Source organism: Tribolium castaneum, chromosome 5, assembly GCF_031307605.1.
Source record: "Tribolium castaneum strain GA2 chromosome 5, icTriCast1.1, whole genome shotgun sequence".
In the NCBI taxonomy this organism is placed as follows: domain Eukaryota; kingdom Metazoa; phylum Arthropoda; class Insecta; order Coleoptera; family Tenebrionidae; genus Tribolium; species Tribolium castaneum.
In genome coordinates, this window is record NC_087398.1 from 1605181 (window position 1) to 1627030 (window position 21850).

General features: G+C 36.8%; 1 protein-coding gene across 2 annotated transcripts in view; it reads left to right on the plus strand.

Annotated features, from left to right (window-relative positions):
* LOC663865 (neuroligin 2) overlaps positions 1 to 21850 on the plus strand; it is a 103090-nt gene that overhangs the window by 13672 nt on the left and 67568 nt on the right. The window contains exons 2-4 of one of the 2 annotated variants that reach the window (XM_015980442.2): positions 11556 to 12216; positions 13400 to 13734; positions 19384 to 19601. In XM_015980442.2, the coding sequence (XP_015835928.1) occupies positions 13481 to 13734; positions 19384 to 19601 (472 nt within the window). In that variant the 5' untranslated portion in view covers positions 11556 to 12216; positions 13400 to 13480. The remainder of the gene's footprint in view (positions 1 to 11555; positions 12217 to 13399; positions 13735 to 19383; positions 19602 to 21850) is intronic. The other variant, XM_015980443.2, reaches the window with a different exon arrangement.

The following is a 21850-nucleotide window of genomic DNA, read 5'->3' on the forward strand; positions in this document are numbered from 1 at the left end:
ATTGCATTCGGAGGTCTTACTCCCACTGTTATCTCCGATCGGGTGCATTATTAAGATCTTTAAATCGAAATAGACGACATGGCCCAGAGGAATAAAGGTGGAACTAGTCTGATAGAAAATTGTCTGCTGAATCTCAATTTGCAGGTTATCGAACGACTCCTTCCAAATTGCCAAAAAAACACTATTTCCCCAAAGGCCAACCCAAGCAGAAGCCACTTTTAACAACGCTTGCAGCAAAGTTTATTGACAAAATTACATTGTATTGCGTTGATTTTTTAGTATAATAATAGCAGTGGTGAATTTCGCTCACGGTGGCAACTTGATACCGGTTTGTTGAATGTTCGAAACCTCAGTTTGTTTCTTTGAAACGTATATTATGTAACCGGTAAACAAAGAAAGTCGAAACCTCTGGTAAAATAAATTACGGCGGGAGTGTTATTTCCCCAAAAATAAAAATCAGGCTTTGTGCTTGAAACAAAGAGAAAATTGTATTTTTTTATTGTAATCCTTTGAATCCTTACCCAAAAATAATATAAAGCGCTGTTTGGCTTTGGAGGAGCGGTTGTAGCCTCTTTACTGGCCACAAATTAGACCAGCGAAATCCTTTCATAAATCTCTCGTCTAGTGGTATATCCAACTTCTTACTTTTTCCCTCTGCAAGATTTATCAAGCGAACTATTCGGAATTGTGTATTCGCGCTTTCCATAAATTAAACATCTGTTTATTTATCCCCAAATCTTTTGGGAAAAATTCCAATTTTATGACGTACAATTTTAATAAAACTGCACTGAACACGCGATTTCCCCGGCAAAATCAACAAATCCAGCGCAGTAAATTTTTTCGATAATGCATGAGACCGCAGTGAAGTTTTGTATCGCTTTTTGTTCGGCCAAATGTTGATTTTTTGGGCACCAGGGCCGGACAGGGCGAATTTATGTGGGCAGTGGCGGTGGCCATAAATCAGGCAATATGCCGCAGATGATATTCGCAATTACCTCTCTGAACCGGCGGCGTGTCCACACTGCTGTTAATCATTCCTTGAGACCGCTAGTGCCAATCATTGGGAAACAAACATACCGGGAAAGTTTGCGTTATTTCCGGGTATTTATTGAGGAGAGCAAGGTAAACAAACTTAACCGACGAGATTTTGTGCCGAGGCACGTAAGAAGTTTTCTTAACATTAAAACGTTCAGTTGGATAGGTCGACGGAAACGCGGAATTTTCCGAGCGTTAAATCTTTTTCTAGCATCGGGAGCCTGAATTATACATGCGAAGACGTGAAAGCAGATAACAACATGGCCGTTGGAGATTTCAATTTTTATTTCAACTCGGTTGGCACTAGGCACTATTCGGGGAAAAACATCAATTTTTCACGCGGTAAATCCCCGAATTAATTCGTCCGACGTGTTGAAATAAACTGCATGACATTGCGAATAAAAATGATGCACATATACAGCGATGACGAGTTGTTTGCGGGCGCAAATAAGGCAAAATAACTCTAAATAGTTAACTGGAATAAAATGTTTGCAAACTGAGCAAAGTTGGATTTTCAGTTGCTTTAATTTTGTATCCTGGAAGTGACGTTTAAAATGTTTATATGGTTGTAGGTCTCTCGGGATTGAACAAACTTCCATTCTAATTATGTTAAAGTTTATCGAGGTATTTTTTAGTTCGCCGATAGTTGGTTTAATTTAATTAGCAAATTAAATTTTAATCAGGCGGCCCGCATTGCGGCAATAAAATTTTGAAACAAGCGTTCGGCTTTTTTAACACGATCTCTCCTCAAGTTTTAATCAAGAGGAAGCGTTTCTTAAAAGAAATTGATTTAAATCAATCCAGTTTCAATCAAATCCTCGAACAACAGAAATGGGTTTTTCTTGTTCGTTTTTCCTCCACCTTGTCTTATTTCACATTTCGTTTAAAAAGTTTTAAATAATCATTTTGGCCGACGTCGACGTAATTGTGCAATTTGTTCTCTAGTCAAACAAATAACTCTGGAAATCGATTGACTTTTCCAAAGCTGGAACATATGTTACACTTCGATGTCCATAAACTACGACACAGAAATAAACACGAACAGAACTGCATTAAAACTTTATTATTAGTAATCTTTCAGTGTCAGAGTTTCATGCGACACTCTAGTTTTATATTTCCAACCGATCGCACAAAGACGATCCTTTTCACAAGTGGTGACGGCGAAACGTAGGGTTTATTTCACCAATTGATTAAAAAATCGTCTGGGAGATAAATATAGCACAATTGAATGGCCTACGAATGACAAATAAAATCTAATTAAGTTCCGATTGAATTTATCAACTTGTTTACTAATGATTTTAATTGTCTCACCCGGAGTGAGAAGGATGATCGATCGAGACACAGATTAGTTTTAAATGCGAAACTATTAGAGTCGTTTGCAAGCAAATAAAGGAAAAGACAAAAAATATCTGCGTAATAAGGGAATGCTCGAGGGAAATTAGAGAAAGAATTTTTGTTTTTTCATTAAGCATCGCCTTCTTTTTTAATATAAGCCGGCTCTAGGTCTGTAAATATTGCTTATGCATTTTTGAAACGCAAATTGTTTCTATTCAATGAAAACAAAACGCATTTGAAAATTTCGAAATAATGTGGTTGTAATTATTTAAATTAAAAGCCTGTTTAACGTGCAATTACTAAATTGAAGTGCTTCCATTGTGACAATTAGTTAATAGTTCCGACTCTTTTTGGTACATTATTCGCTGGTTTTGGCTTTTGAAGTTGAACAAATGTGAATAAGTGAATTCGTTATTTCGTGATATTCTGTTTAATTTAATGAGACAATTTAAATTCTGCGTAAGCGCTAGTTATTTTTTAATCGGGCGGAGCTGCGAAAATTGTGTGGCAGATCTCTTTAAATTAAATTTGTTTCAGATTGATCGTAGAGTAAATAAAACCCATAAATCAAGGCGGATCAGAAAAATTTCATTTATTATGAAACATGAACATAAACTCCATTGTCGACATTATGACATAATACAGCTTCTTAAGGGTGTAAATTTTATGAGTTTTATGATAACAGCTTTGATTAATGTCCAGTCAGGATTAGGCGTTTCATCTTGCTAAAGCGCACAATTTATGTGTTATTATATTGGCTCCTCTCGCATCGTTTAGTAAAAACTACCCTTTTTATTTTCGTTTTATTAATATTCTTGACAAATAACAAACTATTCCAGCAGTCATTCGAGACAAAAAGTTGACAAGCCGAGGCCGACCCTCGTTCTCTCTGACATCTTATTTAATTTCGACTGTGATATCTGCCTCTTTTGCATTCCAACCTCCGATTAACAAACCCCACACCTGACACTAATCATTTAGAGTAGGATGAAAAAATTCGTTTGCTGCTTTCGTAGTTCCCACACATCCTTAATCAGTTTAATTAAAGTTTGACTTGCTACGTTGCAATTAATTGCCACATTCTTCCGTCGTCTCGTCAAAGGATGCACCGCTGCTTGTCCAAGAATTTCAAACTTACCTCCAAGTGTAATTTAGTTAATATGTAAACTTAGTGGAAACTCAATATGATCCACGACATGAATTTTAACTTCTATCAATAAACTTTAAGGTAATTAATCTCCGAAACTTAATTACGTTGATTCTACAACGTACGCCACGCACAAAATAAACACCACAGTTTCGGAACGTAGAAACTCATCCGGAATTTCTGCTATTATTTTAGACTATTATCAACTGTTATCCTTGAAGGAAAAAGTCAACAAAGCGCGTTTTCTGAGCCGAGTTAGACGCCAATTGATTTATTTCGCGGAAAATTTTATTAGCAAACCCTCAAAGACTTTTCATTTGAATTTTTCATTGTCCCATTAAGCGCCTTATCTGACGACAAATTCGATTCTAATTGTGTGGGGAGAAATCAAAATTATACTTGAAAATTAGCCACAATTTCTTGCCGAGATCGCATTCCGATATGGAAGTGGAAATTTGCTCCGAATCAAGCAATTTTTACATGGAAATGCTCGTTTACAACCGAAAACTTTTTGTACAATTTGCGCAACTTACAATTCAATTTCTCGTTCCAAGAAAAATTTCGTAAAATAATGTGGAAATCACTAAAATAACTAACAATAACGGTTTTTGTCACAACTTCCGAATCGTCTCTTTAGCTAAGAGTTCCTTTATTACTCCGTTATTTTCGCCCTTGTGCAAGTTGTGTCGTTTGTTTTGCGCAAAACTGGGCAATTAGACGCTTGTGCAGTTCGCTTCAAAGTCCATTTTGTGCATTTGCCAAAGTTCTGCTTATGATGTGCTCTTGAAGGTATCAGATTTTAACTTTGACCATTAGAACACTCTGACTCGTTTTGCCAGGAAATTATGAAACGGTTTTTGATTTTCATGTTTAGACAAAGGGAGCTTTGAGCTGGCAACTATTCAGTAATTGACTTATTGGGGCAATTACAAGTTTCGTTACCTCACTGCTGAGCTTGTGTTCTCGAATGCGAAATTGGACGTCCACCAAATTATGACAAGCTTCCCTAAATCAAAAAGGGCCCGAACATCGTAAATAAACGTTGCGTGCTAATTATTGCGCTACAATAACTTCTGACTGTTAGTGTTTGAAATATAAATAAATATTACGCGTTGTTTTCCTACCGTTTGAACTGGGTTTTGATTGAGAATAATAAGGTATTTGTTTATATGTAGCAGGCTGGAATACCAAACGCAAACAGTTCTTTGTGTGCGGAGAGTGGAGGTTTATCTTTAAACCTGTTGTTTAGGGTGATAGTTACCTGAAGTACCGGTAATTAGTCGCGATAAAAGGTTTGCGGAGACTGGAGCTACTTAATGAAGAGTTGAAACCGAAAAAGGATAGAAAAAAACAAAGCTGTATTGTGATGTTTCACTTGATTCTGAGTTTATTTGGAAATTTATTTTGGCTGCGTTTAGGCACAAAAAGACGTAAAAGAGATTCAGATGGCACCACTAATAAAAGGGCCCGAATAACAAAGTGTCTTTTAAATCTTCCTAAGAGAATTTTCACAGACATAACTTTCTTTACACTCTTTAGAAACTGGAGAGCTGTGATGATTTACTTCTCTCTAAATTTAATTTATAAAGGATATTCTGATTCGCAGCCGTGATTCAATACCTGACACTGTGGCGCTAAGTAATTTATTATTTATCTGTTTGTTTCGGTTGAATGTATTGCACCTAAAAGCCGAGCAACGTTTCAAACATTGTTTGATGTAAGAGCAAACCTTTCTGTTATTTCCATCAAATCATCTTCAATTAGTGATAATTCAACTTTGCGAGCTTTGTCCACGAATAACTAACAATCTAGTCGAGCTCAGTCAAGTAGTTAAATTCGGTCTTTGTTATTCAGCTGCTTCAAAGAGCATTAAATTATTTTCTTAAATAAAATCATTTAGAGCTGCTTTGTCACGCTACTTTTCGCGTTATTATTAATAAAATAACGCAAGTAATTTCAAGTTTGCGAGGCCTGAAAATTTTTATTTCGCTTCCGGAATGAGTTTCATGCATCATTGGACTTTTGTAAAAAATGGTTTATTTATTAAAATGAACGAGCGCAGTAATAATATTACCATAAAAAGATTCGGCTTGTGTAATAGAAAAAATGAGAGAGGCTTTGGATTGTGAGTATATTTCAAGTTAAAACTAAGCTGCTTAAAACATCGGTTCGCAACTCAGCCGGAAGATTTCGGGACCGACCAAGTGAGAAATATTGAATTAGTTGACCCTTGGACTGCGTGGAGGTTTCGAACAGATTTTTAGTCGAGTGAAAACTGGACAAATGATGAACAAAAAGTAATTTAGATTACCCACAAATAAAACCGGCCTGCATTATTTAAACTCTCCTGGGGTTTAGTCTTGATGTAATCCATAATGCTTTGGATGAGATATGACGGAGCGACATCGCTTCCTTCCATTCCATTTTGCTTTCCCATTACCTTCGCAAATTAAAATGTGGACTGGCGTGTTATTGAGAAATAACTTCGATGTTTTTAAGCGGCAGCGATTCATTACGCCGCCTCTTTGATCCGTTTGGATGTAATTAAACCTGTTATATTTCAAGTGTCCATGAAATTGCGCCCATAATTTTCACCAACGTAATTTAAGCACATATGACGATGCGATAATTGATGGCATTATGCTACAAATGACAAAACAAAACCGCGGTTTGCTTGGCTCTAAACACTCTCTTTCCCCTAATTCAGTCAAACCCGTTAACGCGGACGTTTGATTTCCTTCACCTCCAAAGAGGAGAGGAGTAATGAAGGCGATAAATACCCGTTGGAGCTTGTAATCCACAACCCCGTCGCGATATTCTTAACCCTTAAGCCCGCATGTGGGTGGCTGAATTCATTTAGCAGAAATGCATTTGCATAGAGAAGTTGCCTGAATCCTACTTTATAGCCTTGAGAACCCGTCTCGCTCCTGTGTGTTTGTGCGCGAGAGATGGCGATGCTCGTCGATTGCCTTCGATGAAGCTTTTGCTTGAATTATCAGTCGTTGGCTCGTTCAGCCTCATTTAACATATTACACCGCAGTTGTATCGTTTCTGATGCAGTAGTGTAAGAAGGAAAGATTATCACAAAAATTATGGAAAAGTCGTTAGAGACTTTGAGAATTATTTCGCTTTACGATCGGAGTGGTAATTGATGCTTAATGGACTAGAATTGGTTACATATTTATCTTTTTCTCAAGTCTTGCCCGAGTGCTGACTCGGTGTTTCAAAAGTCGCAAGTGCAAAAATGGTGGATGCGCCGGGTTATTTATTTAAACGGACGTGATTATTAATTATTTTGGTTTTAATTAACTTCTAATGTCGTTTAATAATAAAAACCAATTAACATAAAACTATGCAACATTGTTTAAAATTTTGGTGAAAGGGTGACCGTAATATCAATTTATTCTCTGTACAGCGAACACGTGCCAGAATGATGGGTGAAATTTATCATTGAAACTTTCCGTCATATCCTTTCGTCTCAAATCTCGTCGAGATTTTTAAGTGGAAACTTTATCTTTCCGTTGTCAGAATTATTAATTATTGTGGTCCTCGTGTTTTCTAATAAATTTAAAATGAAACCGCGGTGAAATAACTCACGAATCTTGATGTACGACTGTAAAAGAACAATAACGTTCAGGTGGTTTTACGATTATTGGGTTCTGCTAGAAACAGCGAGCTGCCCCAAATCAACATCGAACAGGTGCGTTTTTATCTGCAATAATTTATGAAATAGCAACATTTTTAATGGCTCATAATCGTAAAAGTGCCGTTCTTAGATTTACGGAACGGGTGGAGACTTTGTAACATTTTTCCTCGTAATTAAAAGCGCATAAAAATTGTTCACCTGAACCCAAAGCATGAATATGGTATTAAATTCCGCGTCTGCAAGACGGAAATGCATACATTTCTTGCAAAAGCATTTCACATGTCAAATGGCGATATGTTCTGGATGTGAAACGTGGCAGACGAGGGAAAAATTTCAATTTGTGTGGAGGTAGTGTTGCCGTTAATTCGCGAAGGAAAATTAAACTTTTCATCGCCTTGGATGGACACAAAAGTGAAATGATTGATCGCGAGCCGTGTTCGTAGTGGGATTGTCGAAATTCGGTTGTCATCATTTATAATGCAATGATGAATGATGGAAAAGTAATAAATGAATGGAGTCCGGCATTAACTTTGTCATGTGAAAACTTAATTACTACATTAAATGATCGGCTAAAACAGCCAAAAATTGGGCCTTTGTAGCGCAATTTCCGCTTATTAAACTTGGGTAATCTAGTCGAGGGACGTCATTACAAACTCTATGTGAAACTAATCAAAAGTCTCGATAAGGTCACGAGGAGCTTCTTTGTTATGCGAGTAATCATCCCAACGTCAAATACGCGATCCTAAAACAATCGTAAGTCAAACATCGGACGTGACTTTCGTTCGAATTGCGATTTATTTTATTTCCTCTCTCTGCATTCAGCTTCGCCTGAAATCAAACTTGTGCGAAAATTTATCAGGCAGAAAAATCGGTATCTAAACATCGCTGAGACTTGTTGTAATTAACTCAATGAATCATTGGACGCGCGGAAAATTTCTAAAGAGAGACTCTTTCGCAAAACAGCGAAAGTTGAAGCTACCAGAAGCTTCCGCAAACAACGTGAATTATTTCAAGGGAAATTTGCGAAAAGATTCGCCCGGAATGAGACGCGCTGCTGGAAATAGGCATTGTCACTATGTGAAATGAATCTTGCCAAATTTGAATTAAAATTTTCTTTGACTACATTAGTTTGAGGACATTTCCACGCATACGAAAGGAAATTGGTTCCTTTCGACATGATCACAGCCCAAGATTTTATTTCTAATTGCTCCAGAGGAAGTTTGCACAAATTTTCCTTGTTATTGTTATTGAGGTGTGTAATTTTAGCCGGGTAATAGCAAGGCGGTTATAACAACAACCGCATAATACAGGTGTATCAACACGTGGTTGTTGACAAACTTTGCAATACCTGGCACTTGATATTGAATCCGAAGGACTAGCAGCACCCACGCTGCACTTAAATGCAATTAAAGTTTTATGAAACTCTGTTGTGCAATTTTTTTCTATTCGCTTTCGAAATTTTTTTTTAACAGTGATTACATTAAATAAGTTTCTGTGCTAGTACTTGTGAACTTAACTTCTTGTCGAAAGTACTCTTCTAACATTACACTCGCTCTAATGTTTTAGTCGAGCGCACTGTTGGCAGCCCCTTCTGTAGTAGTGTTCCAAGATGGCCGTTAGTTGTTATGGAAATTGCCGAGTTTCATAATTTGATTTTGTGCACCAGTGATCGAATTAATTATTCACTGGTTGCAACAAGCAGTTTTTCAGATTGGTTTTTAGCCATCCAACAAAGAAAATAATTGAATATGCGCGAGATCGAAGCGGAAAAGCAACTAATAGTTGCTCAATCGGAACGTATGAATTTTCAATTCGCTACATACTTGCAAAGGTTTTAATATGAATAATTCGCTACGTTTCATTGGGCATTTCATAGAATGAAGCAATAAATAACAATAAGCGCTTCACACTTGGCTTGTGTTTGACTCGAGTTTTATTTATTGTGCTAAATAGTGTAAATAAATCGATTAGGAAAAGCTCCCATTGTTGTTTGAATTTCGGAATTCTTCTAACGTACAAATCAGCGGCTGAAAAACTGCCGTGTATAATTTATCGAAATCTCTACAAACTGCTTTTCGATAAAATGTATAATATGTGATTTATCTCGAAAGGGTCAGACGAAAGCTCACAAACCGCCGTGTATGTTGAAGTGATGAATCGGCTTTCCGCAAGTACAAGGGAAAGCTCTGCTATAAAAATGATAAGGTACATAATAAAGCTTGCAATTGATCTCGACTTGCATCTCCTTAAAGTGCTTTCTTTCAATACTGCTACAACCATTCCAGTCATCATAAAATTTCAAACCTCTCCTTAAATAAATTTCACTTAGTATTGCAAGCCCACGCGTTTTCATGGCCCCAAATAAAAATACGAACATTTGGAATTTGATTAAACCCGCCTCTGGAGGGCCAAATTAAATGAATACAAATTTCGTCTCGAGATGATAACTTATCCCACTATCAAAAACAAAAAATCCCCATAAATTTAAGGCACGATTATTCATCTTTCCAAGTTCACGGCCGCTCTCCTTGGTGTTTTTACGTTTTTTATGGAGTGTGCTTTAACCTGTCGAGAGCAGGGTCTGGCTGAATTAAGGCTTACACTATGCAAAAACTTATTATGCTGTAACGCCGCGACGCAGGGCGTCCACATACGACGCATACAACGTGTCAAGTGCACGGTTTCCTACAACAGCGAAAATAAAAAGGTCCTTATCTCCGACCGGTTTTATTAAAGAATAACAAAGCTTTAAATTATTCCTTTGTGTATCGAATTTTGCCCAAGAAAAAATGAAACGATCCGGCTTGAAACACTGAATACGTATTCAAATTTAAATGCAAAGCTAATAAAGCGAACGAATTCATATTTCACATTTACATTTTACAATCAGTGCTAACCGGCGTCAAACTTCCAAAGGGTTGTAGACCGATGTAATACATAATTAATCGGTGGCGGGATTAGTCAAAGAAAATAGCCCGTTTATTCGGATTGTTAACATTTATTTTATCCTAAATCAACTCCAAAGTGAGAAATCTGGCACTACTATTTTCATTTTTTATTAAATAAACCTCAACTACGTTTCGTAATGGGCGTCTCTATTGAAATTTTTATTTTTACAATTATGACATGGCTATGGGCAAAAAAGTAAAAGTAGCTCTCAAGCTTTTAACGTTATTACCAGCGCACTACTGTAGAGAAAACTGCTTTTACACACCCAGATATAAAAGCGCGAACCTTACTGCATTTTCGATAATAATTTTTTTCTACAAAACGAGCTTTTCAGGCAAGTTTATTAATTTTTATTAACCCTTGTTTTAATATATTTAAATGAAAATGATTGGTTTGTTCTGTTACTATTCAATTAAATATTGTAGGAAACAATTTAATTGTGATGCTGATTGTTTTATATTTCATAGAATGTGTTAATTAATTTAAATGTGAGCAGATAACTGGAAACAGAACAAAAAATATAGCTTTGTAAAAAAATTAATTTGGTTAAAAATGGTGGATGCGCCGGGAAAACTATCTCGAAAATTAATCTTAATTAAAACGCCAGCGTTTTGTGATTATTAATTTTTGAAAGTATAGTAAAATATACTTTTAGCAAACTTTTAGCTGCCGCAGCATATTGGTTAAAAAATATTTGAATTTTTTTTATTGATTATAAGAAATAAAAATGATTAAATTTTGGTACAAAAATGGTGGATGCGCCAGGCTAGAACAAAATTCTAATAACCTAAAAAATGTCTAAATATTGTGAATTATAACGAACTACAAAGTGGTTACAATGCACTCAATTTTGTAAGATTTTAATATAATTTCAGAGAGCGAAACTATTGTAGCATTTTTGTTGATAAACATTTGTGCCCTTGTTTAATTATTCAACCGCTGGTTGTAACCGCAAAGTTTTTATTTAAATTTGCGTTTATTATTTGCTTTTGTGGCACCCAGAGCCTAATTAAACCCGTTATTGTGATAAATTAAAATTGTGCGGATCTGTTTGTAGCGCTTTTTTATCGCATAACTCGTGAAAAAATTTCAGTTGTGTTGGCAATTACACGCGTAGTTGTTTTCTTGGAAAAAAATTCGCTCGTTTTTGTGGAAGTGAGTCAAATTTCGCTCCATTTGGAAATAAAAGCAAGTTGTTGCGAAATTGCTGTTCGATGCTTGGAAACTGGGTAATAAATAGATAAGATCTGTTTGGGCTAGCGAACGTCGGAGTTGACTTCCGGGGCAATATGTGGGCTTCCGGAGATAGGACGGCCCTCTTCCATTTGAGATAATAATTCTTTTGAGTCTGGTGGATAATTTTGGCGCATTTCTTTGTGGGGTGCAGTTTATGTTTCGAGGGATTGTGGCGGCTATGCAAATAAATCGGGATTTTTGTTGCAGGTGGTGCATTCGAAGCAAGATTAACGACGCTGTGAAACTGAGTCCTTTTCAATTCCAGATCGGGATGAAGAATGAATCGAGGATAAATTCGCGAACAAAGGCAACAAAACTTAAAGGCTGATTATTCAATTTTCGAGTTTCTGGCGAAATTGGGTTTCGCGTACAATGACGGAATTGTTAAAGAGCGCATAGACTGCAAAAATCAAAACAGAGATGAGGAGCAAGACGGCGAGCTCGCTGACAATGGACACAATTGACGAATTTCGCCCGAGTTTGATATGAGTAGAGCCGGATAAGAGACAGATGCGAACATGGACTTCTCTATAAAGTAGTCGGGAGTTGGCAGCGGAAGTTTCGACATACGGCGCAGGAAATTCAGAAATGGACATGTTTCGGTAACAGATGGTCATGGCTTGTGGGTCCTCGATATTTTAATGCAAAGCTCGTCTCAAAAGCTCCAATATAGATAGATGCCCCTATTTCCCATAAAATTAAATTTGGTTTCTCGTCTTTACCTTTTTGTTCGCTTAATTGAAACTTAATTATGTGATGAGAAAATGGAATGCTCCACGAAGGACTCCCGACAGCATGTTCCTCGTTAGAGGTGTCTTCAATGGAAAATCCGACGCACAAATTAAGCCCCTCGGAACCCACCCTCAAGGTAAATTCACACTAATGCAATAATAACCGTCAAATTTTACGTCTTATTAGTCACGTTGTTAGTTTAATAACATCGACAAATATTCACGAGCCCCATTTCCGCTGAGATGGAAAATGCGGTTTTTCTCTCCACATCTTCGTCGACTCAATTAAGATAATGCGATAATTGGCCATTCTTCAGTCCGTATCTATTTATTTTTTTCTTTCACAAGAGGCAGACAGAGATTTATAATTCAGCGTTTCAAGCTGTACGGATTTTTTGCGCGAAAGGTAGTTTATTGTTCTGGTCTAAAAAGTTGGTTTTATATCAATCAGTGATTATCTCGCTCGTCTCAGCTTTCTTTTATTGGGCTCTTGCACAAAGAGAAAGGGGATAAAAGAGACTGTAATTATTAAAAACGGGACAATGTTATCGGCTACGTATATCTAGAGCCAGTAATTAAGTCACTCCAGAAAGGGCACAGAGATGGACTCACGTTAATTGAGATAATATGTGTTCTGATAACAAAATTTTGCCCGATATTGAAGTTTGTTGAAACTGATCACCAAAAAAGCATTTGTTTTGTCTACATGTACGTAATTTATATTAAACCTAAGTTTAGTGTGTAAGAATTTTGGTGGTGTTAAAAATGGTGGATGCGCCGGGAAAGTTAGCACGTTGAAAATCGATAGTTTATGATAAATATTTTCTTTTCTTATTTCAAATATAATTTTATATTGATAGCCAACTGGCTTTCGGAACCCCAAATATTAAATGCAAATTTAATAATTATTTATATACAATTTAATTATTGTATAGTATTAGCGGGTTATTCAAACTATTTACATATTAAATAGTGCACGCCATTAAAATTAACCAATAGATTAGGTATCAGAATTAATCTCTTCGGTGTAATGCGAGTTATGCAAATTTACATTTATATCATTTAAGCAAACTAATATATCGGCGAACGCCTAGACCCAACCAAATGTGCAACAGAGTATTGGGCTAAATCTGAAAAACTCAAACCGAGTTGGCCCCAAGTGAAAAGTCGGCACCTCGCTAATTACTCTGCGGCCTGTGGCATAAAAATTCGGGTCGCAGAAGTTTCGTTTGAAGTTTTTCCCGTCCGAATGTCAGCCGGAAGCCTGATTAATTAGGTCGCCTTTATGACATTCGCAATTCTAATTGTTTCCTTTTTCAGATCGAAACCTGGAGTAATCCTCCGGCAGAGGGATAATGAGGCAGCAGAGCCGTGAGCGTCTACGGTGGTGGTGACACCGTCATGCGTGTGCAACGAACGCTTCTTTCGAGACAGTTGAGTTCCGTTTCCGCGTTTTTCTGTGCCATGTGGGTGATTGTGGTAGTGATCCTTGTGGAGGATTCGGGCGCCGGCGCCTCGCTCCTGGTGCACAAGTACAGCACGAGGGTGGTGCGGACTAAATATGGGCCCCTCAGGGGCGTCATGATTCACATCAATCCACCCGTCGAGGCGTTCCTTGGGGTTCCCTACGCGACGCCCCCCGTCGGCAGTCTTAGGTACGTTCGAGATTACTTACAGCACGGAGAGGAATTGAAATGTAAATGCGCCGAATTTATAGTGTTCCATAATTCACCGCACGACCTCCTATTCAAAATGTGTGTTGAAATTTTTTTAAAGGAGATATGAGATATTCAAATTATTTGAGCAGGGAGCCGCGCCCGGCATTACAAAATCGGGGCATTAAGAAAAAGACGAATCAATTTTTCAGTTTGTGTTTGGATGATTTGGTACTTACAGTATTACACTTCATCGCAGCGTCGAGAAAATAATTCAATAATACATAAACTACAGTGGAAGTCCATAAGTCGATTTCTTTTACACAATGCGTATTGGTTTAATATCATTAGTTGATATTTAATATCAACCATTTTAGATTTTTATTCTATTGTACGTGTAGGAAGATTTGTCGTAAGCTAATAGTAAAACCAGGCTTGTCATATTTTAAGCGACTGGGCAAATTATAAATAAATAAATAAATGCAAGACTTTTATAATGTGACCGAAATTTTGAAAAACGCCTAACAAGTTATGCTGATATTTTGTATTGCTACTTTTTGAAAAATTATTTGTGGTTACGTCTACAATGTAGCGCCTTTATGTACTTATACCTTTTGCCGCATTATTTTTCTTATTTCTGCCGGTTTTAATGTCTCTGCTTTATGTTTACGTCTTTGTTTTTTCATAATCTCTTATTTATGTTTACGTGATATTTTACTTACCTTTTCTACACTTTTTTTCATAGAAAAATTTTTACACCTGATCCGGGTTCGAATCCCCGTCCTCCCGTTTTTTGCAGATATTTTAACCCAAACTTTTTAAATAAATAAATACTACAAAATTTGTGTATTTTCTTGTCAAAAATAGTAGACGTGCGCATTCTACTGGATTCGCAGTGGCCATGATTTTTATTAACAATGTTTTTCAGGACTTTACTAAACAAACTCAGTTAACTAAAAATTTTTAGAGATAAATTAAATATTTTTGTTCATTTTTTTTATATTTTAAGAAGCTAAAGTTTGAAGTTATGTTTCACCTTTACGTTCATCTTTTTTTCTCTCAAAACAAAAGGTATTTTCCCTTTATTAGGATGTGCTGTTATGTTTACAATTTGGCGCCTTTAGATACTTTTACCTTTTGCCACATTATTTTCTTATTTCTGTCAGTTTTATGCTCCGCTTTACTTTTATACGTCTATGTGTTCTCTTCATCACTTATTTTTGTGTACGTGTTGCTTCACTTACCTTTTCTAAACTTTTTTTCATAGAAAAATTGTTGCTCTGATCCGGGTTCGAACCCGCGACCTCCCCCGTCGTAAGTGGCGCTTATACCACTGGGCCACCAGGGCCCTAGGTACTGACCCTCTTTTGCAGATATTTTAACACAAACTTTTTAAATAAATCAACATTACAAACTATATAATTGCAATAATTCACCTAACCCGCAAATACTTTCAGTTCAAAACTCGGCGAATTAGCTCGAGAAAGCATTTTTTTCCACTTTTTTCAATTTAATTCTCTAATTTTTCACCAGATTCCATCAAAAGATGCCGGGCGTATAAGACTGCTAAAGTTTGCAGTTATATTTCACCTTTACGTTTATCTCTTTTTTTCTCAAAACAAAAAGTACGTTTACAATTTGGCGCTTTTACGTACTTTTACCTTTTGCGGCATTATTTTTTTTATTTCTCTCAGTTTTATGCTCCGCTTTACGTTTATACGTTTATATGTTTTCTCAGTCTCATATTTTTGTGTACGTGTTGTTTCACTTACCTTTTCTTCACTTTTTTTCTCAGAAAAATTGTCGCCGTGATCCGGGTTCGAACCCCCGACTCCCCGCTTTGTAAGTGGCGCTTATACCACTAGGCCACTAAGGCCCTAGGTACTGAACATCTTTTGCAGATATTTTAACACAATAATCAACATTATAAACTATATAATTGCTATAATTATGTCTATTTTTGTGCTGAAAATTACAAAAAAAGTAAAAACAATTTTAAAACTGTAGAATCAACTTATACGCTCGGTAAATTTCAAAACATTGTCTTCGGTATCTTAATTTGTTGATTTTTAATTAAATCTGGAGCAAAGTAATTAGAGAATTAATTTGAAAAAAATAGAAGAAAATATTTTCTCGACCTAATTCTTCGTCTTTAGAACTGAAAGTATTTGTGTTTTAGGTGTATTATAGAAATTAATTTATTTATTTATTTAAAAAGTTTGTGTTAAAATATCTGCAAAAGAGGGTCATTACCTAGGGCCTTGGTGGCCTAGTGGTATAAGCGCCACTTTCGGCGGGGGAAGTCGGGGGTTCGAACCCGGATCAGAGCAACAATTTTTCTATGAAAAAAAGTTTAGAAAAGGTAAGTGAAACAACACGTACACAAAAATAAGAAATGGAGAGAACACATAGACGTATAAACGTAAAGCGGAGCATAAAACTGACAGAAATAAGAAAATAATGCGGCAAAAGGTAAAAGTACGTAAAGGTGCCAAAATTGTAAACGTACTTTTTGTTTTGAGAGAAAAAGAGATGAACGTAAAGGTGAAACATGACTTCAAACTTTAGCGTTGGATCCTTAGATGACTTTCTTCTTAAATTATAAAAAATATCACAAGCCAAGTTCTTCATTCAGAACAAGAACTGAAGAAAGAAGAAATTTAATTTTTTTAGAGTGGCAATAGAAAATAACTTCAAATTTCCTCCCCTGAAGGAAAATTTTTGTTATTTGGTACTGCCTATTTGTCGTTCTGTTTCTATATTCTCCTGACACCCGCTTCTTAAAACATTTCTTGTACTTTATAAAACCATTCTTGCATCGTCACCGTGCACTCACATGTGCCAAGCTGACACAATTATCATTCTCTCGAGAACACACACCATTTGTAGCTCTTGACACAGGTAATTCAAAACGTGGCACTTGTTATTTACGATACAATTTATAAAATAGAAAAACCCGGCCGAGAACTCAATTACAACATGCAAAACCTGTGTAAGGCAGTCGTCGAACAATCGTTTGCAGCGTATTCATTGCTCGAACTAACAAAATTACAATCCAACATTCACAAAACTAAAGTGCTTGACTGTGACAAACCCTTGGGCGTTGTCCCTAGTGCATCACAGTCTAACGTCATCAAACTAGTTGCAATTAACTCCGTGCAATGTATTCCAGTGTTTAACTTTAGAGACGCTATTGCCATTAAGCCCAATACAACTCAAAACCGAGAATAAAACAAGCCAAGACTTTCAAGACGGTTCACTCGAGCCCATCAGGATTCTAATAAAGGACTCTCGCGTTCTGGGCATTTTTCTCAAGGTATTAGCCACAACTAGACGAATTTGCATATTTTTAAAGTCAGCGCTAACGTAATTAAACCACGTATTTTAGTGGCAGCCTTACGGATTATGAAATTTAATTTCGTCAGCGTCGCTCGATGGAAAAAGATTAAGTTAGTTCCATTTAACACACTTAACATAATCTCGTCATTTGTTTTATTACGACGAATAAGGCGATCTTTTGCACTTCCCCGCCATTTCCATTTACCTAATTCGGGAAACTGTTTTATTCCACCGCAATTAGAGCGACGGTGAAGAAAGCGCGAGACGTTATTAACGAAGCTTAAGTAAACAAGAAGTGCGAAAGGGGCCTCCAGAGACCACTCTTTTGCTAGTAAAGGGTACAAGATAGATCGTTGTTCGTTATTTTCAAGCTCTTCGAGTAATATTTCCAGCAAAGTGTCCAATTTATTACACCCACAGTTTAATTCAAATGTTAAGGTTTACAGTTTTGTGGCGCAAAACTAGCAACTTTTACCGGCCTTTGGGGACCCTAATCGACACCATAATTTCAAGCAGATGAGAAATCTGCCGAGCAAACTCTTCAGACAGGCTCGAGGACCGACAATGATGAATTCTGCTCTCCCGAGGCTCACAGAGCTGATTAAAGTCGAAAAGTGCAGTATTTTTCGATTTGGATCAAGCGGGATGTTTCATATATTTCCACGATGGGTCTCCTGATACTTGGCAGCAACGTGTTGCTTGAAACAACTTGTTTAATGACAAGTTGATATGATTGGATATGACGAGCTCCGTTCGAGCTTAATCAAAAATCGATTTTTATCATCCGGTGTCACCCTAATAACGGCGATTTTTGCGATAACTGGGACGTTTCGTTAAAAATTAATCCACAGTGCTTTTCCACGTAATTAATTAAGTTTGGCCGAAAGGCTGTGCGCATAAATAATCACAAAACCATACATAAAAGCGGCAGAGGAAGGATGGAGATTCCTTTGCATAATGTCTATATAATGTTTGTAAATTAGTTATGAATGAGATGAAAAGCTTCTTTGGAACAAGATTTGTAAATTTTGGATCATGTAGCACTACACCCCTAATTAAGCAAAATGTTTTTCTAGTTACAAGTCTACGAGCACTAAAACTTCCCTTATTTACAACTCGGCTAATTATCGCATTCAGAAAGCAATTTGCTGCAAGGTTTACGTCTCGTGCGATAACGCAAGTTTAGAAACTCGTTTTGTTTTAACGAAAATCTGTGACAGTGTGCTGAAGATGGTAAAAAAATATTGACAGTGGCTTTGAAATGTTCCACCAACAGAATCTCGCAAGGGACGAACTTTCAACATATGAATAGGAGATAACAACGCTGGCGAAGGATATAACAATTTACCTTTCTTTACATAAAGGATCTTGTCGCTTTAGAGGCGAAATCGAAAAGAATTGATTAAATTTGTAGGAATTCGGTGAATTTATTCAACTGGAGAAAATTTACCGCACGAATTCCTCCAACTGAAAATGAAGGTTTAGCAGTCGGACTATTTGCACACTATTTAATTAAATTCGGGGCGAAAGTACAAAAATCGGCGGTTTTGTTTCAACTCTAGGCCTGAAAAGCTGATACTATTGCTTTGAGGGACGGCTGAAGCATAATTTCATTTGAATGCAACGGAGCCTAAAAGTATTTGACAAGCATTTATCAATTAGGTTACTAGAAGCAACAGCCCCAAAATAATAAAAATAATAATTTTATTGCCAAAACGCATATTGTACAAGAATGTTTGCTAAAATTAAAAAAAATATTATATAACAATAACAAATAATAATAACAAAAAAAGCAAGAATCCACAATTTTAAAAAGTAATTAATTAATATTTCGGCATACATTTGTGTTTTTTTAAATTAATTTTGACGAAGTTTCTAGTTAAAGAGAGTAAAACAGGCAAAAGAACAATTTGTATTTATTTTGTAAATTTTAGGCAAGCAAGCATTTTTCTGAAATTTTTCCGAAAATTCTGAAAATTTCCAACAAATTTTTTCAAAATAATTAATTAATATCGACTGTTTGTGTTCCGTTAAATAGATCCACAACAGTATATTGCCTGTTATTCCATAGAGATGTGACTTAGTTAACAGCAAAGGATCGAAGGCTTTAGAGAAGTGTAAATGGAATCAACCTGATGTTCTTCTTCTAGTACCTCACTAACATAATTTGTCTATTAGAACAAATTAGTTGTAGAGCTACGATTGGAAAAAAAAAATTTATTCGGAGACTATTGAATCCAGAAATTATGCGCGTGTCATGATAAAATAAATGGATAATGTTTTGGTATCGATATTTTGGTGTGCTTCTAGGTATATGCCACCAGTAACGCCTTCGATATGGAAGAACACGCGTCTTGCGGATCGCTTCGGAGCCGTGTGTCCGCAGCGACCGCCGGATATAGGAAACAGGTCGGAAGCCCTGCTGGAATTCCCCCGAGGAAGACTGCTGTATTTGGAGAAACTCCTGCCTCTACTTGCCAATGAAAGCGAAGACTGCCTCTATCTCAACCTCTACGTGCCCAGAACCGGTAAGCCGCCTTTTACGGCCTCGTATTTTGACGCATCTATTTTTTGATATGTAAGTAGAGTATAAAATGTTACTTCTAGCCCAGAAGTAACATTTTATACTCTACTTATGTATAAACCCGATCACGAATCGCCAAAACTGATTCATTAATAATCGAACTGATTCATTTTTCCTCGTGTGCTCCCACCTGCGATAAATTATCCGCGCGCGCTCGGGATAATGTTCCAACAAATCGACAGACATCGATATTAATTATATTCCAAATTGATTGTTTATTCTGATTTAATCACGGAATTTGTACGTAATTTGATAAATCGCGAGGTACTTTTATTGTTATTACCAAATTGAGAAACAAATTTTACGAAATAAAATGAGCCTCTCGTTCGCAAACTTTCGCTGCTCTGGAAGTTTAAGTGGTTTAAAAATAATATGGATCCCATCTAAACTTTCCCGTTCACTTATTCCAATAAAGGTGGCAGAAAAAGATGCCCCAAAATTGGGTTAAAACTCGAGAGGGAAATGTCGATTTTTGGGTTAACTTGCACCACCCACAAGCCTTAAGCAATGACGTTAATATTATTTATCACAAAAAACAACAAGGGATTTTTAGGCCGTCACGGTATATTTAGCAAACAGAAAGATATGACACAAACTCCTGAGTGATCAATCTTTAGCGTCGAAGGAGTGAAGAAGGTCCTGTTATAGACCGGTGATCTCAAATTTCGGGAACTAAAATGTAAAAGTGCATTATTGTAATGCGTAACTTTATGGCTGGCTGAAGAGTGGCAAATTTGTGAGGAATGCGGCATTTGGGGATGCCGTCGGCGTTTCCGCCGTTTAAAACGTATAGGTGGCGTTATTGCGGGTATTTTAAAGGATGTGGAGCAAGGTCAGAGGATGGTGCGGCATGCATGGTGAATGATTCTGGTCGGTATTGTAGCTCACGTACGATATTATCCCTGGAATTCTACATATTTATGAGCGGAGTGGTTTTTACTTCATCTTCCAATTTATTGTCGGAACTTATGTCTGGGATCGTCCAGTGAAGAATTTAGTGATATACAAGAAAATATGTCCTCGTATATTCGTGGCATTTGTCTAACACGAGGGTTTTGCATTGCGGTCTGAATAAATCATCCCCAAATACCGAAATATGGACGAGCACATCTAAGTTTAATTCGCAACGCGGCAAGTGCTTCTCCTGTTTGTTGTTTTTTAATTTGCGGAACTCGATTTTATATATCGACGGCGTAGTTTGTAATAAATTGGAATGTTTGTGGGGAAAAACCAAATCCGATCTTGTTAAAAATGCATTACTTACAAATGCAAAAACTTAGCGAAATGAAATGGGAATATTGCGTGGAGAGCCACTCAACTTCTTTGCCTTCGATATTAAAATCCGAAACCCGGCCACCATTTCTAATGACTGCGAGCAATTTATCTGTGGAACGGGTGCAATTATGAATCGGTTACATCGAAACCTCGCCAGAGCAGACATTTAGTATGCGACGAAATAAATGATCATTATCGACACGATGAATTGCCGCATTTGCTGCGCTTTGATGAACGGCTTCATAGCGCAACTGCGCGAAAAGTCCTATTTACTCCACAAAAAACATCAAATTACAAAATTACTTCTTAAACGAAGAAATTATTACGACCATCGGCTTAACAACGATTCAAACAGATGCGCAAAAAGAACAAGAGGCCGAAATATCATTACATGACGAGCACAGAGTGCTGTAATCTTGCCTTAGACGTCATTATTTTTTGCATAATGAAACACTACACCGCAGACGCCATTATGCACATGTATACTCCAAAGACAAAGGCTGCCCTAAATTCATGCTCTGGGATTTTTCTATGGCTTTGCTGCACTGCACAAACAAAGCTTATTATAGGGAAACATTTTTGGCACACAAATCACAAATAAATGGTAATTATTATTTTCAGTAAAAAATCCTGAAACTCCCGAAACTGAAATAATTAGAGCACGGCTTAAGCGCTGAAAGATATGTTGTTGCATGAATGTGGTAATACCCCATTTTTACCTTTGATCTGTGCAGTGTAATTAATGAGTGCGCTTTTTATGTAACCAATAATTCCGGATTAAATCTTCCGCTGAAACTCGATTTGTTTACACAAATGAATAACTTCCGACAAACGTGGAATCGATCTCGTCGTTGCAAATTTGCTCTAAACGCGTTTTATTTCTAAATTCGAGACACTAACACGCGAAAACGTTGATAA